This window comes from Rhipicephalus microplus, chromosome 10 (genome assembly GCF_043290135.1).
Source record: "Rhipicephalus microplus isolate Deutch F79 chromosome 10, USDA_Rmic, whole genome shotgun sequence".
Lineage (NCBI taxonomy): Eukaryota > Metazoa > Arthropoda > Arachnida > Ixodida > Ixodidae > Rhipicephalus > Rhipicephalus microplus.
The window spans coordinates 63,362,735-63,378,394 of NC_134709.1; the positions used below are offsets into that span (position 1 = coordinate 63,362,735).

Here is a 15,660-nt window from a genome sequence, read left to right on the forward strand (position 1 = left end):
TTAAGCTTATTCGGGAATTACATCGTTTTTAACTTAGCTCTGAAAAGAATTTTGATGTTTCGCAAATTTTGACAGCTCCAAAAAATGCTTATCTAGTCTGATATCGTATTAACAATTCGAATAATTTTGAATAATAAACTACAGAACAAAAACCAGTGGGCCATATTTATGGTATATGTTCATCTGCCATAGACATTGTAATATGCGGTGTACTAATAAGCAGGCTGTATTGAAAAAGTATATAAAATTTTTAGAGCGTGCGATCGTATGTCGAGCTGCTTCTGGGGACAACTTTACCCCGAGAGCACCCCAAAGACCACCAATATGGGTCCCGTTACTGCTTGAGAGAAACATTTTTCACAATTCTGTAGAATTCAGGACTGATGGGTTGTTTTGCGTTGTCCGAAATTTCCACCAGAGTTTCGGCCTGCCGATGTTGGGTCAGAACAACGAACGTGTGCACCATGCCCGGTTTGTCATCTAGCTCCACATGCCTTGACCTGTGCGCGTAGACTTTCGAGCAGCCCGGACAGTCATAGTTCACCACCATCCGCACTTTCCCCAACTCCGCGTCCTGCACAACCACGTCGGTCGTCACAAGCACCGTCTCTGCAATGCTGCTAAACAATGACAAGACCCATTCACGCTCCTCTTTGTCCCTCTTGCTGTGAAGGCCTATGGCGGGCCAGCCACGTTGTCGCAGTTGGAAGGCAATCTTCTCGACCTTCCACCTCCTCTCAGTGAACACCACGGCTCTGTCTGTCTTTTTCTTGAGGACGTCCTCCAATAGTTCGGCCAATTTCGCCTCTTTCTCTTCTTCTCGGCACACGTCGACTGTAATTTCCACGCTGTTCTGAACAGGCACCAGCGTCGCACTAAACTTTACTTCCACGTATAGTCGTCGAGCAAATCCTCCACGAGTGGCTTTAGGCGCTTTTGCCAGGAACTGATTCAAATTATCGTTTGGTGGTCTGGCCGACAAAGCTCGGCAATTTGGAGGACGTGTTGTTTGTATCCCATATCATGCGGTCCACATCGACGAGGACGAGGTAAGTGCAGTGGTGCAGATTCACCTTGCTCTCATCGAGGAACTTTATGAGGCGTCCAGGCGTGGCCACGAGGATATGGCAGCCCTTCTGAAGCTCTGCGCACTGGCCTCTTCTGCAGTCGCCACTCACGGCGCACACGCTGCCCAGCCCGGCGTGCTCACCAAGCTCTGAGGCCACGATGTGAATCTGCTTGGCCAGCTCGCGCGTCGGAGCTACGACTAAGGCGATGGGGCCTTCGTGCCGTTGCCGGGGAGGCTGGCGGCTGACGTTTATGACGGCCGGAAGGACGTAGGCGAGCGCCTTGTGTGATCCCGTCTCCGCTATGCCAAGAAAGTTCCTGCAAGAGAGTGCGATGGGCCAGCAGTGGGCCTCGATGCACGTCGGTGACGTGTAGTCGCGTTGTGCCTATATTGCCTTGATGACGTAGTCCAGAAAGTTGGACTCTTCCAAGGCGAGTATGGGTTTCGGGACGTCGTTCTTTTTGACCGATACACCGTTGGCATTTCTGTAGTCTTCCACTTCGGCCATTGAACGGCCTGCCGTGTGCGGGTGTTCCTGGTACAGGTTCTTCTCGAACTGCTGCAGCTGTATGTTCTTCCAGTTTGGCTTGCGAAGGAACCATCCCACCTTGCTGTTCCGATACATGTCGGACCCATGCAACTTGCCCATTGGAAATCTGTTACCGATGAATTCACCCCTGATTCGTTTCTGTTGCTGTACCATGTTGTTCGCTTGGACAGGACTTCGTCCGTGCTGCTCTGTGGGAGAAAAGCGATTGCTGCGGACGTATATAAGCGGCGTAGCTGTTCGGTGGTCGGTATGGGAACTTCCTTGTTGATAATGATTGCATCATATACTGTGGCGCATGCCCACTGAGAGGCCATGTGCGAAAGTTTTGGGGAGACAAGCATTCATAAGTGACTCTCACCTGGATAGGATGGTCAAAAATACAAGTGCTATAAAAATAACTGTAATCGAGGTGTCAGGTGAGCCTAATTGAAAAAGAACAATGAAAGTTCGAAAGTAAAAGGACATTACGAGACTCTTAGACTGCTATCCATGTTCTTTAGCTTGCTACCAACGGGTTTCACGGCCTCGATGCGTTCCTAATTAACCTTGTAGTGCTTACATCATCCCCAAGAACGCCTTTTCGCTCCAGGAATAACAACGAAGAAAAGACTTTCCACCTCACACTTGAAGTAAGTACTACTGGACCATTTCCACACCTTTTACGCTAACAGGATTCATGTATGTACGTATGGATCTACCACCTAGATCTACCCCCATTGTTGGTTGGTTTGTTGGGTCCCAGCTGAGTGGCTGACTCACTAAGAGAAATTCGCCATCATGCACACGGCAGTGGGATTAAAGAAAGAATAGGAAATCCTGAAAAAGACAATTTTTAAATGAGCGAGAAAATAAGTGCTTATGGTATTTCTACGAAACGTTAGCAAAAAAAAAAAAGAGTTCCCCGTCAGCATCTCATCGGAGACGATAGTTATAGCGCGAGAACAAAACGACGACACAGAGACAAGAAGGACACGAAAGACACGAGCGTGTCCTTCTTGTCTCTGTGTCGTCGTTTTGTTCTCGCGCTATAACTATCGTCATGCCATACCAACTAGCCCAAGCTACCACACTTCTCATCGGAGACATGGATTCTTTTTGCAACATTGCACATGTGAACACCTTGACTTGTTCGGAGTTTGTTGCACTGTGTAATGTCATCGACTACAAAAACCAGCAGTAGCCGACCATTCAATGGGCAGTATTCTGCGTCTAGTAGGTGGCTGTAGAATGTCTTGCGTCAAAAAGTTCTTGCACATTCTATGAGCAACTTGTGTCAGAGAAACGAGAAACATTTTAAAATTTTCATTTATTCATGCACGAAATATTCGGCTTTGGCATTTTACACGATGGATGGGCTGGTATGAGGTGACAATTACTCAGTTCCTTGCGGGTCGGATTAGATTTTAGCGTCTCTGGGTGGTGCGTTTTAGTCCCTGGCTGTTTTCACGAAGAAGGAGAAGAGTAGGTGCGCCGTGGTCCGTGCACTGCTTTGGTGTGGCAAGGCGGACGATGAGCAGAAAAACTTATTGAAGTGCTAGAACAGAAATAGTAAAATTAGTGAAAAAGACGCAGCGTAGATTTAAGGCGTCCTAGTTTCAAGTTATATACATGTGCTTCGGATTTTAGTTTTTTGTGACAGTCTACCGTGGAGTGAATACTCTGAATAGATGTAACAATCTGTATGAATTTAACTGTTTGAATTGCTTTAATCAGCTTCGATTGATGCAATTTTCAAGAAAAGCATGCCTACTCTAATTTAGGCGTGATGCATGTTACATAAGCTAACAGTTTGACTCATGGGGTAGCCAGGTGCACCCGTGTTCGAAAGTATCCAAATGAGCGGTTAGTCTTGGTTGATGGTTGATGAATCGCGTGATGTGAGATGAGTAGAAATAATCGTTTTATATTGTAACCCCTAGGTACGTCCACGAGTTCACAGGAGAAATCGCAGTGTTGCGCAGGATGAACTGCGTTGGAGAAACTTCGCATGTGGGGTAAAAAGAAACTAGCAGTGTTTAGATAATGCTTATCAAGAAAACCCATTCACTGCACCAAGCAGTGATCTTATCCAGGCCCTTTTGTAGGGATCGTAAGTCACGATCGCTATGAATAGGGCGATAAACGACGCAGTCATACGTGAACCGACGTCTGTTAGGTGCAATCTTGGCGGAGAGATCCCCAATATATATTAGAAAAATTAGTGGGTCTAAGACGATTTCTTGGGGTACTCCACACCAAACAGGGCTTCTGCTTGAAGAAATGCTTGTTAACATCAACAAAGTTCTCCCGACTAGTAAAACAAAACTACGAATCCAGTCCAAAAGAAAAGAGGTAAGGTTTAATCATGGAAGTTTCAAAAATAGTCGCCGATGTGGCCCCTTGTTAATGCCTTTTCGAAATCTAAAAACAGAGCATCATCTGGAATGTTTAGATCGAGGTGACAAATATTGTAATTCATGAACAACGCGAGTTGTTTGTCTCCAGAAAGAACCTTTGTAAAATCTATGTTGATTCAGGGTGAAAAAAAATAGCAGACTGTCAAAAATGAACTGTGTGCACAACTGTGTGAATGTACGGTGTGTCATTAGTTGCGAACAAACACTGGTGAGTGAAATAGGGCGGCACTTATACGGTGTGAAGACGGCACACCTTTCTTTGGTGACTGGGGCAATCTTGCCCACTTTCTGTCACTCAGTATCAGTCATGAGGTTTCACCGACAAGAGTGCACAAACGGTAAAAATTAAAGGCAGCCGTGAAGAAGCTTAAGAAAATATCTGTCCCCTGTGATACGGAAGTTGTAGGATAAGATACCACTCACTTGTAAATCTTACATTGTCCAAACGGGCCGAGGCCTTAATGAGAAACTCAGAGAGCACGCAGATACAGAGAATGCCCCAAATGATGGGGAACACTTTCCTGCGCATTGCAGTGCATGGGACTGGAATGCAATTTTCGAAGGTGGGGACGTAACGAGTAGAGCAAACGGCCGGCACGAGAGAAAGATCGCTGAGGCAGAGATGATTAAGATTGTTGCAGAAGCGTGCAACAGTGCACCGTTGGTGCATCTGACAGTGAGTGAAAGAACTTTATTTACCGCAGTTAAGTATATAAACTAAATAAACGTACCCCTTTCATGTTATCGTAGATTTTTAACCCGTTTTTACCCAGATATTTCTTTTTTATGAGTGACAATCTAGAGTGACTGCGCCTGCGGATTTGTTTTTGTCGCGAGTCAATTTTCATAATAAACTCAATTCCAAGTTGAGCGTCTTTCTTCTAAATAATCTTCACTTCCTTTCAAGCTTAGCTCTTTTATGCCAGATGTCAAACCAACCAACCCAATAATACACTATTTTGGCGTACTTTTTTATTGTTGCCATTTGTTGCTTGCATTCTTTTCTGGTGTTTTGTTTTAAGGATGTCCCGCCGCGGTGATATAGTGGCTAAGGTACTCGGCTGCTGACCCGCAGGTCGCGGGATTGAATCCCGGCTGCAGCGGCTGCATTTTCAATGGAGACGGAAATGCTGTAGGCCCGTGTGCTCAGATGTCGGAGCACGTTAAAGAAATCTAGGTGGTCAAAATTTCCGAAGTCTTCCACTGCGGCGTCTCTCATAATCATATGGTGGTTTTGGGACGTTAAAGCCCACATATCAATCAATCAATGTTTTAAGTATCGGGACGACGCTTTATCAGAAAGAGACAATGCCACGCGTGTTATCATTTTGATGTGCTCCGTTGAAAGCCACAAATGTTGTGAGCACACTTGGCGCAGATTGCGTCTCAGTGTTCGAGAAGCTTCACGCTTCCAGCAGATCATTTTGTGAAGATTCCGCACGGGACACGAACACTCAACAGTATTCCAGAGCTTACGAGAGCACCGGCGATAAGGCTGGAAAGTTCGACGTGTGATGTATAGGAAACGGCGCGTCGCAACGATGACCCGTCGATTGGCGGCTGACGCTCTGGTCGCTGCTATCAGATTGATACATGGGGTTTAACGTTCCAAAACCACCATATGATTATGAGAGGCGCCCTAGAGGAGGGCTCCGGAAATTTTGACCACCTGGGGCTCTTTAAAGTGCACCCAATTCTGAGCACACGGGCCTACAGCATATCCGCCTCCATCGAGAATGCGGCTGCCGCAGCCGGGATTCGATCACGCGTCCTGCGGGCCAGCAGCCAAGTACCTTAGCCACCAGACCACCGCGGCGGGGCTCGCTGCTATCAGTGCCAGTGTGTTCCGTTGTAATCTACCTTTTCATTTACCGGCCATTAAGCCAAATAGAGTTTCTTCTTTCACACGCCGAGTGTTGCCTTCGCCGACGTCACGGCCACAAGACAATATATCGTGGTTTCAGGACGTAATACCTTGAATATTATGATTACTATTGTGTTACAATTCTTTACTATGAAAGCTTCGCAATAAGCCCACGCTTAAGTATCAGCATGTTTAATGTGAAAGAACACCGAGTTTGATCTTCGTGCTCGGTCTTCCAAATCGTGCAAAGTTCCATGAATGCGATTTTATGTGCACTTTGTTCGGCAAGTGTGCAAACATCGTGGAGTTCTTTCTAGACAGCAGCGATGAACGAGCAATATTTTAGTAAAGCGCTTCCTGACACCATCAAAACATTTGTCGCTCTCGGTTTACTTTTGGCGAATTGGCTCAACTTTGTTCCGTATACAGCGACGCCTGCCCGGGGCGTATTTCGTTGAGCACCTCCACAATATCAAGGTTTCGTTTTCGGTTGTGTTGGGACCACGGTTTTGTTTGAAATCTTTTGGTGATACCAACAACTCTACAATAGCTTGCGTACACCCATTGACAAAATCGGTCGGGGCGTGCGAGAGATGACCACCATCCGATAAAACTGCATCGCCGCGCCATCAAACGTGGAGAGGGTGCATGCGCGTCCTTTCAACTTCGCAGCCATATCTTTTTACTGCAGCGTACCAGTGATTACGTGTAGCGTTTCGTGCTAGGCGTCACTTTGTTCATTCCGTGACGTGCTCAGTTCAATGGTAGCGCGGTGGCGGTGAAGTGTATACGACTCGTTGCGCCATAATTAAAAAGATAGCATATCTTGTCTCAGTGGCAAACCGGTGCCACACATGTCATTATTTCTCTTCTCTGCACGTTTGTTTTAGTTGAAGCGTACCATGTGTTAGTGAAACACGAACGAGGGCATCGAAAGCGTATAGGCGTGGAGGCTAAAGAATGCTTCAGTTTATAAACATAATATAACAAGATGCAGGTAGATCACCTTGCACATGCAACGAAAGAGCAGAATGAACTCGAAAAAAAAAAGAGATTGTTGCAATAGGCGAGGTCATGTGTTGGGCTTCAAAGAAAAAAAAAAAGGAAAGACACTGAAGGCGAGCGAAAAATAGCAGCGGCGAAGCTTATCACCTCTGCTCCCTTCACATTCTTTGTGAAAAAATTCAATAGAGCGTGAAGTGGCCGTTCACGGAAATCATTCCTGACATCATTCTTGGAATAGATTCGTATAACAAGGCGACATAATCACCCTCCGACCGATGAGCCTCCAACTCTTCTTGAATCGCATTTCACAGCGCGTCCGACGTTGGCCTGGACAAGTTGTACCTGGACAGACCCCACTTTATTCGAGCCCACACATTCTCTACCGGGCTGCATCCGCACCGAAGGGAGACCACGGCAAGGTGCTTATGCCATCGACTGTGCAGATAAATTTATGGTCACACGGCGCACCTCTGACTGGCTTTAGATAACTACAGTTTTTTAAATCGATGTTTCAGTGGAGATAGGTGCCCCGCCGTGGTGGTCTAGTGGCTAAGGTACTCGGCTGCTGACCTGCAGGTCGCGGGATCGAATCCCGGCTGCGGCGGCTGCATTTACGATGGAGGCGGAAATTTTGTGGACCCGTGTGCTCAGATTTGGGCGCATGTTAAAGAACCCCAGGTGGTCGAAATCACCGGAGCCCTCCACTACGGCGTCTCTCATAATCACATGGTGGTTTCGGGACGTTATACCCCACATATCAATCAATCAATCAATCTGTAGAGACAGGTGTACCATGCGACTTTTTATTGAGAAGCATCTCTTTGTGAGCAGTAAATTCGCCAGCTTAAGCACTTGATGCCATATTGAGTTGTCATTAAATACAGTGAAACCGTTGCATCACGTGCGCGGTCATGCTCGGACACTGATCGGCAAGATTTCCGACAGGATACCAAACTATGCAAGTCTTCGGAACTATTAGCTGTAATCACGCTTCTTCGGAGCTTGCAATATCCTCTATAGAGAGAGCATGTAAATCACAACGCGTTTCGCGTGGCTGCAGAAACTTACGAAAACATGTGAGAGCAGTGATGAGCTGGACAGCTGAAAAGAACAAAACGTGTTGAAGAATGAGTAGACGTTCCCTGCTTCTCTGTACTCCAAGTGTGAGCTCTTTGAACCACGATAAAACGAGAAGGACGAGAGTAGAAAACGAGAATCTGATCGAAATAACTTGGCACCGCTTTCTCTATAATTAGCCTCGACGTTCTGTGATGAAAAGAAAGCCTGTGTGCGTAACATTGAAGACATTTGTGCCACGCAGAAAGCGCTAATTTTTTGCCCACTACCGACGACGCTTACGTGGACACCGACACTGGAATTAGTGCGAAAGGAGCTTTTAACACCAGCGCGTTAAACGAAAAAGTTCGGCTGCTCTGCGTTGTTTGTGAAGCGAGCCGCGTACACTTCACCGCCACCGTGACCCCATTGAACTGAGCGTGTCGCGGTATGAAGAAAGCGATGCCTAGCATGAACCGCTACATGTAATCACTGGTACGCTGCAAGAAAGTGAAAACATATGGCTGCGAAATTAAAAGGATGCGCACGCTCAATCGCAAGTCAGATGGCACGGTGATGCAGTTTTAGCTAAGGTCTCTAGATGAAACAAGTGACCTTAGTTTTATCAGATTGCGGACGTCGCTCGCACGTCCCGACTTGATTTGTCAGCGGGTGTACGATCTCTAGCAATCGCAATACAATACGGCGGGCTGTTTAAAAAACCAGGAAACGAGTGCCTGTAGTCAGTTTACTAACTAACGAATAATGTCAGTTTACTTGCTAAACGACTGGCATTGAAGGTGAGTGTTCATGCTTGTCGATGCATGTGCCACCGATCCCATGGGAGGCTGTGTGACATACGTCAGCGCCGAAAAGGCAGTGACGCAGTGAGAGGATGGTTGATGGTAGGAACGCTTTGTAGCTTTCGCGAGTGTGAGAAACAACTCTTCTCTGTGTCTGACATGTCACACGGATGCGAACTCGTGAACTCTTGGTTTTAACCGACCCGAAGGTCATCTACGTGGGGACCACGTCAAGAACCACCTTTGCAGGCTAGGTTTGCGTTCGAAACTGGGTTTTCGCCCCGAGGGGCTTAGCGGGGTTTGTGAGGCTTCCCCCAAGCGCAACACCCTGAAAAAGCCGGGCGCCTGGCCGGGCGTGCCCAATTTTACCGGTGGGTATTCCGCGGTGGGTTTCGAACATGCCACCTCCCGCAGCCGAGTCGGACTCCCTAACCGTTAGACCACGGCTGCAGTGGTTGATCGCCGATTAGTTATCGCCACTTTTACGAAGGGTGGCCAGAACCACTGCGGTTGCGCAGTTGCAGAGGGCACCACGCATCAATGTCGCTGCAGAATACGAAGAAAGTCGGTCATGTGACGCCCACTTCGGCTGCGCATGCGCCGAGGTCAGGTGAACAGGAATGTCCAGTTTGCAGGCAGGGCGTCACCGTTGCGGGTTGCCGGAAGGGATGCCAGCGCTAAAGAGCAGCTGCTTAATACCGTCGAAGCCGATAGTTGTTTGCGGTGGCTGAGGCGTCGAAAGCGAACTGCGAGGGGTTCGCTTTGCAAGAAGACCGAAAGCCGCCCATTCCTTGCCAGCACATCTATCGCATCTGGCAGTATGCACGGGAACAACACCTGCAAAACGATTTGGCATTGAAGGTAAGCGTTCATGCTTTTCACTGCAGTGCCACCGAGTACGTCAAATGCTGCACTTTGTGATAAAAAAAAGACATAACGTATTAATTTTCGCAATATAGCGCATGACGGGGCGCATAATCTTTTCACGAGGAGGCGGCTGACCAATAAACCCTCGCGTACTACTCCCGGCATGAAGCCTGACGGGACGAAGCCTCCGCCATGAAGGTACAATAGAATGAGAACTTTAAGAGTGGCTAGTTTTTCTGTAAGGAAGTCGACCTACGTCTCAAAGAACGCATTGGGAATATCGTGTGATTTATCAACTGTAGTGTAATTATTTAAACCTAAGTTGAAAGGAATTGACGTGGACGAGAAATCATGCTTCCCGTCGGTCGGATCGAAACTCGCAACCTTCGAATGATAATGTGTCTTTGGTGCTTTTATAGAGAAGGTTGCGTCGCGGAATACTTGATTCCTTAGGTATTACTAAAGTGTTCATTAGCGAGCCGCCTCCCCGTACGAAGATCACGTGCCACCCATGACGCCCTCTGGTAAAAAAAAGGTGTGTTCCACAAAATCGCCGCCATGGCTACAATGGGCGCTTACATAACATTCTAAGGTAATAGGTACACATAAATATCCTACGAAAAAACGCAGATGCAGGATCGATCTCTGTAATAGGTGAAAATTTAGAATATCAGACGCGTAATCCGAAAGTTGTGCATGCGTTGGGTGCTCACGGACGGAAATTGAAATTTTTTAGACACGTAAATTTATTTTGAACTTAACTGAGAATAATTACACTATAAAGTTAGGACACCACGAAAGTGGCTGCCCTATATTTTTTTTTGCTTGTTATCTGTCGACTTCAGCAGTTGTGTTCGGAAACACAACATTCAATTTCACTGCCATTGGTTCAATAATCGAGGAGAAAATGAAGCCTAAAGTTTCATCTTTAACTGTAGCGCCTAAGCCTAGCAACATGCACGTCAGCGTGACATGGAAGATTTTAACAATTTTTTCTCTTGTTCTGGCCACATTATGGTTTCTAAATATTTCTAAAACCTGGCGCGTTAAGTCTCCGGCTTCCTCTTTGTTCAACGTATTTTATTTTCACCATACCGACTGAGACGATGTTGGTTCTAATAAACGGCACAATATGTGACGTCACAGTGAGTTCAAAGTTGAATTCGATCACCACCCGCCTTTTTTTTTTTTTCACGTGTTCTGTCGCGTGCGAAGAGCCTTCTTTCCACGTCAAGAAGGGTGATCTCACTATCGTGAAAGAAGACTCATTTACTAATCATTTGTGTTCACTTTCATTTAACACCGTGAACCTCTGCTCTCGTATCAAGATCCGCTCGACACGTTAGCATAAACAGAACCATTGCAAGCACCGCGTTTTCCAGGAAGAGTACTCAACCGTCACCCTTACGTGACGAAAAGACTCCCAAGAGGGTGCAGATTGTTTATATTGCGATGCGTGTTTTATTTAGATCTATTCGAATTTCACGAGCACAGGCTGTTAGCAACGCTCGGGGCAGACCACGTCATAATGTTTGAGAAACTTCGTGGCTGTTTGAGATAATTCTGTCGAGTTTGCGCGCAGGACGCGAACGCTCAAATTCATTCGATAGAGCGAGAGCGCTGGGATGTTCGATGGCACATGTTTAAAAACCGACGCGTTTTACCGCTTGGCAGATGACCGACGACTTCTCTCGCCCTAACAGTACGCAGTGCGTATCGCTGTTTTGTTTCGAGTTTTCATTTTCCGGGCACAAATTCACGTAAACAAACAGTTCCGCATACGGTATTTCCCAGCCTTGCTTCAGCTTCTATGACTGTCACGATAGTGCGTGGGTAGAGGTGCACGTTCAGGAGGGGGGGGGGGGGAAGTTTCGAGAGTTAAATTCCACAGACCCCACCATGGTCTACTTACTCTCCCCTACAATCCCATGATTTCGGCAAAGTTTCAACTTTTTCCTTTAAAGAAATAATGGGTAGCTAGTGGTGGAGGGTCTAGATTTGCAAGTTTGGCAACTGCTACGGTGAGACTTGACCACTTCAAGTTTCTTGTGATCCATGAGCCTTTTAATAATGCGGAGAAATTTCCGACAAAACCAAACGCGACAAATGGCGAACACGATGAACTTTTCAGTACAAGATAAGCGTGAAATACGCGTACGTCATAAAAATTCTTTTTTGGACTTTTAGGTGCGCACACAAACATGGGCACTAGAAGAAAACGCTAACACCGTATGGGCGCCCACTTTCCAAAAATAGTGAAGGCTTTCAGCAAGTTACCTCTGCCCCCATTGTCCCGAAAAAACTCTTCGGGACTGGCTAGTAGATAATATATTGATAACTTCTCAAAACACACAGTTGGTCCAACTCGAAATGCTGGACTCAAAGCAATAACAAAAAAACATTCAGTGTAGGCAACTAATTTTCTGCTGCTTGGCGTGGCATTTTCACAGAATGAAAAGGATCAGCCTTTTGGAATAGTTACAACTAAATATAACAGATGTCAGAGCGTTTAGGGTTGTCATTGGCCCGAACTTTTTAAATGAAATAAGTTGACCCCTAACCCAATTGGACAAGTTTCTTGAATGAATAAGTGAGTAAAACAAAGGCGATTTTTTTTAACATTCTTGACACAAATGGGCTTTTTTTTGGGCTCACTATTGCTGCCATACTATCGCATAAAAGCATCTAACCGCCACAATCATACTTTGTCTCGTGAAATGGTCTGACGAGCTCACCAGAAAAATGTGGCCTTCAATCTTCTCAAAATTAAATGCTCATCTTGCCACGCCAGTCACCAGCTTTACTTCCAGGGTCGATTAGATTTTCACTTTTCCCTTTCCTTTTTTTTGCGACTGCATTTCCGATAGAGGCGGAAATGTTGTAGGCCCGTGTGTTCAGATTTGGGCGCACGGTAAAGAACCCCAGGTGGTCGAAATTTCCGCAGCCCTCCACTACGGCGTCTCTCATAATCATATGGTGGTTTTGGGACGTCAAACCCCACAAATCAATCAATTTTTTGTTTCATTTGCGCTATATTGCATATATGCATAATCACGTGTAATGAACACTTAAGTTTGTTATTTGGTCCTATGTCCCGTCTTGTTCCTTCTCCATTCATGTGGGTCCTCGTGCTACAGCGAGAATCGTTCCCGGTCTACTAGAACATCAGTCTTTAATTTAGAGCCACATACTGACACACAGGCGTGAACGTAAGTGTGCAGACTACGCGATCGCGTGGCCAAAGGCATCGACGCGCCATCTAGTGACGAGACGCCTACTGCGGTGCGCATGCGCATCCCGTCGCATCAGTTGGCCTCTCATGTCACTCTCTCCGACACACTCACAGCCAAAAAGGCAACTGGGTGTCGCTGTCTTTAGTCCATGAACGTTCCATTTTTAAAGAAGATGGTCTTTCTTGGGCCTTCCGACGTAAAAATTTTCGTCTGTCTGTCTGTCTGTCTGTCTGTCTGTCTGTCTGTCTGTCTACCCTTAACGATGCCATAAACAGCACTAAAGTGATCAAACGATACTCCAAACGGCCGACTCCATCCGCAGCGCCCACCAATTCAGATCAAGCTTCAGCATTCATACTTGTGCGATTGTAAATTGAAAAGCAATTATTGCGCATATCTGAGGCACCATAACAACACGTCAATATTCTGCATGTGTGTTTTCATACTACAAAAGGCATTATAAGTAATTCTAAGGACCGTAGCGTTTATCACGCTGCGCTGACCATGCAACGCTTGCACGAAACGCAAGTGTTTCCAACGCTTTGCTAAGACGACACAGTGGTGGCACCTACCCGTCACCTTGCGTTCTACAACTTATCACCTCAGAGACGGGCACGCACGACGCGCGCCCCGTTTTCCAGGGTAACTGCCAGATAGCGCTCATGTCTCACGTGTGATGTGACTTGATGCACTCGTTCGCCTCCCCTGCACGCTCGAGACACTCGCTGCGCCTCCAGAATACCACTCACCAGTTTTCTTGCGCAGAACATCAAATAAATGTTTCACTCACTCTCTCCAGACGCAAGACTATCGTCTTTTGACGACATTTGCGGTGTAACAAGCAGATACGGTGCCATTTTTTTTTTTGACGTAGAAGTGGCGATGGTGCCGGTTCTAGCGCCGGGATCGCGTAGTTATTCATGCTGGTCGATTCACGGATAAGCGTAGCTAGCCTTGCAAAACTTGATGAAGCCAAGCACACAAAATAAATTTTATCCCCTTGTACCTGTGATCACGTGGATCCTGTGGCCAAGTGATCCCGTGTTCTGCACACTTACGCTCACGCCTCTACTTGGCACGTGAATTAAAGGAAATGTTCTTGGAACTTTGGTTTGGCCCAGTGACGGGCTTTTGGTGCCGAATTGAAGGCGAGCAAAGATCGTAAAGAATAATTTACCAGTCTATAGTGGACCGATGCTGCTCTTTAGTTTCGTTTTAAATGAAGGAGACAGCGCTTTGTTTCCAACATCACATCTTAATTTTTTTCTCGTGCTAAACATAAGCACTGCATCTGGCCACCTCTTTAGAGAGATAAAAGGCCATCGATCTATCGCAAAACAAGTACTGACGTCTCCCCCTTGTTGTGGATGATTTCTTATTCTTCTGTACGTCGTCACGCAACTGGTTTCCGCATTACCGCTCGACCATTTCTGTTACATTGTGTGCAAACGGGCCCTGTAAACTCGTCGTTTGTAATGCGTGACGTGAACGCCTGTTGGTGTGAGCCGCAGAGCATATACAAAGGACGGTTTTTCAATTCAGTGGTTGCACGGCGTACGTGACGATGTCTTCTGACATTGGGTATAGTGTATCAATGGATGCTAGTCCACACGATGACGTATCTTCGGTCAGTTTGCCGTGCGATTCACTCCCGTCCTAAGTGGAACGGGAGGTGGGCCACATTGCACGCGAGTTCAAGGAGTGGAAAAATACGCTCTTTCTTCACACCTGCTACATCTGCCACATGCAGGGACACATCTCCAGGGACTGCAAGCCAGACGAGAGAAGGAGTGGCGCTGGCCTGTCTCTCTAGTGCTACCTGTGCGGCAAGCTGGGCCACATCTCGCGGGACTGCTCAAACAGCGAGCGGGATGACCGCAAGTGCTACAACTGTAGACACCTGGGACAGATCAGCCGGGACTGCCCAGAGGCCGTAGGAAACGACGCAGTGGCGGACGTCTGCTACCGCTGCAATGAACGTGGGCACATAGCACGCAACTTCCGGTCCACACGCTCCAAAAAACCGCTGCTAACACTGCGGCGAGGTGGGCCAGCTGGCACGAGAGTGCAAGATGAAGTCCTGAGACACGCTCTACCTACAGTTCGAGCCGCTAGCCAGAACCTCAACCACTTGAGACGACGTCAGGTACGAAGGGGTGACCATTGTATCTTCAACGCAGACGTGCGAGCCAGCAACCGAGCACTATTTGTATGCTCAGGTGAAGGTGATGAACCGCTCAGTCAGCGCTCACAACACACGCACACAACACACACGCACACAACACACACGCACACAACACACACGCACACACACACGCACACACTGTATATATATATATATATATATATATATATGTCGTTTAATCTTACAATCTTACAAGAAAACGTATATTTACAGATATTTACAACGAATACACGCGATCACAATGCCTGGCGCACTGGCGGGCTGGAACCAGTCTCTATCCACTTCGTAGTCTTCCCTTTTAGCCAGGGACCCTCTACCGCTTTATGCCCCAATCCCACTACTGCCTTGTGGCACTACCCCGCGGCGTTAAAGCGCCGACCCGGCGCTTGTCACGAAAGGGGAGTGTTGGGTGACACATAAGGCTTCAGTCTGACGACGTGCACAACAGTGGATGGTGGTGGCATTGAGTGCGCTTCGTCGACGACTCGCTGTATCTCGTAGGTGAGGTTGCTGATCTTGCGAAGGACTTTGTATGGTCCGTCATAGCGAAATAAAAGTTTTTCGGAGAGGCCGATGTGACGACATGGGGTCCACAAGAGTACGAGAGAACCTGGTGCATACGAAACTTCACG

General features: G+C 47.1%; 1 protein-coding gene and 2 long non-coding RNA genes across 4 annotated transcripts in view; 1 reads left to right on the plus strand and 2 right to left on the minus strand.

Annotated features, from left to right (window-relative positions):
• Nucleotides 1-949: 949 nt before the first annotated feature.
• On the minus strand, nt 950-1,772 carry LOC119181649 (ATP-dependent RNA helicase p62). Its single transcript, XM_075874670.1, has 2 exons — nt 1,542-1,772; nt 950-1,454 (listed from the first exon to the last, which is right to left on the minus strand). The coding sequence occupies exons 1-2, from the start codon at nt 1,770-1,772 to the stop codon at nt 957-959; spliced, it is 729 nt and encodes a 242-aa protein (XP_075730785.1). The 3' UTR covers nt 950-956.
• A 1,134-nt stretch (nt 1,773-2,906) lies between these two features.
• The window catches only part of LOC142774428 (uncharacterized), a 55,087-nt gene continuing 42,333 nt past the window's right edge, over nt 2,907-15,660 (minus strand). For both annotated transcript variants that reach the window (XR_012886393.1, XR_012886394.1), the window contains exon 2: nt 2,907-3,153. This is a non-coding gene — a long non-coding RNA (uncharacterized LOC142774428). The remainder of the gene's footprint in view (nt 3,154-15,660) is intronic.
• On the plus strand, nt 9,329-14,740 carry LOC142774429 (uncharacterized). The gene is made up of 2 exons (XR_012886395.1): nt 9,329-9,604; nt 14,594-14,740. It is a non-coding gene; the product is annotated as an uncharacterized LOC142774429 (long non-coding RNA).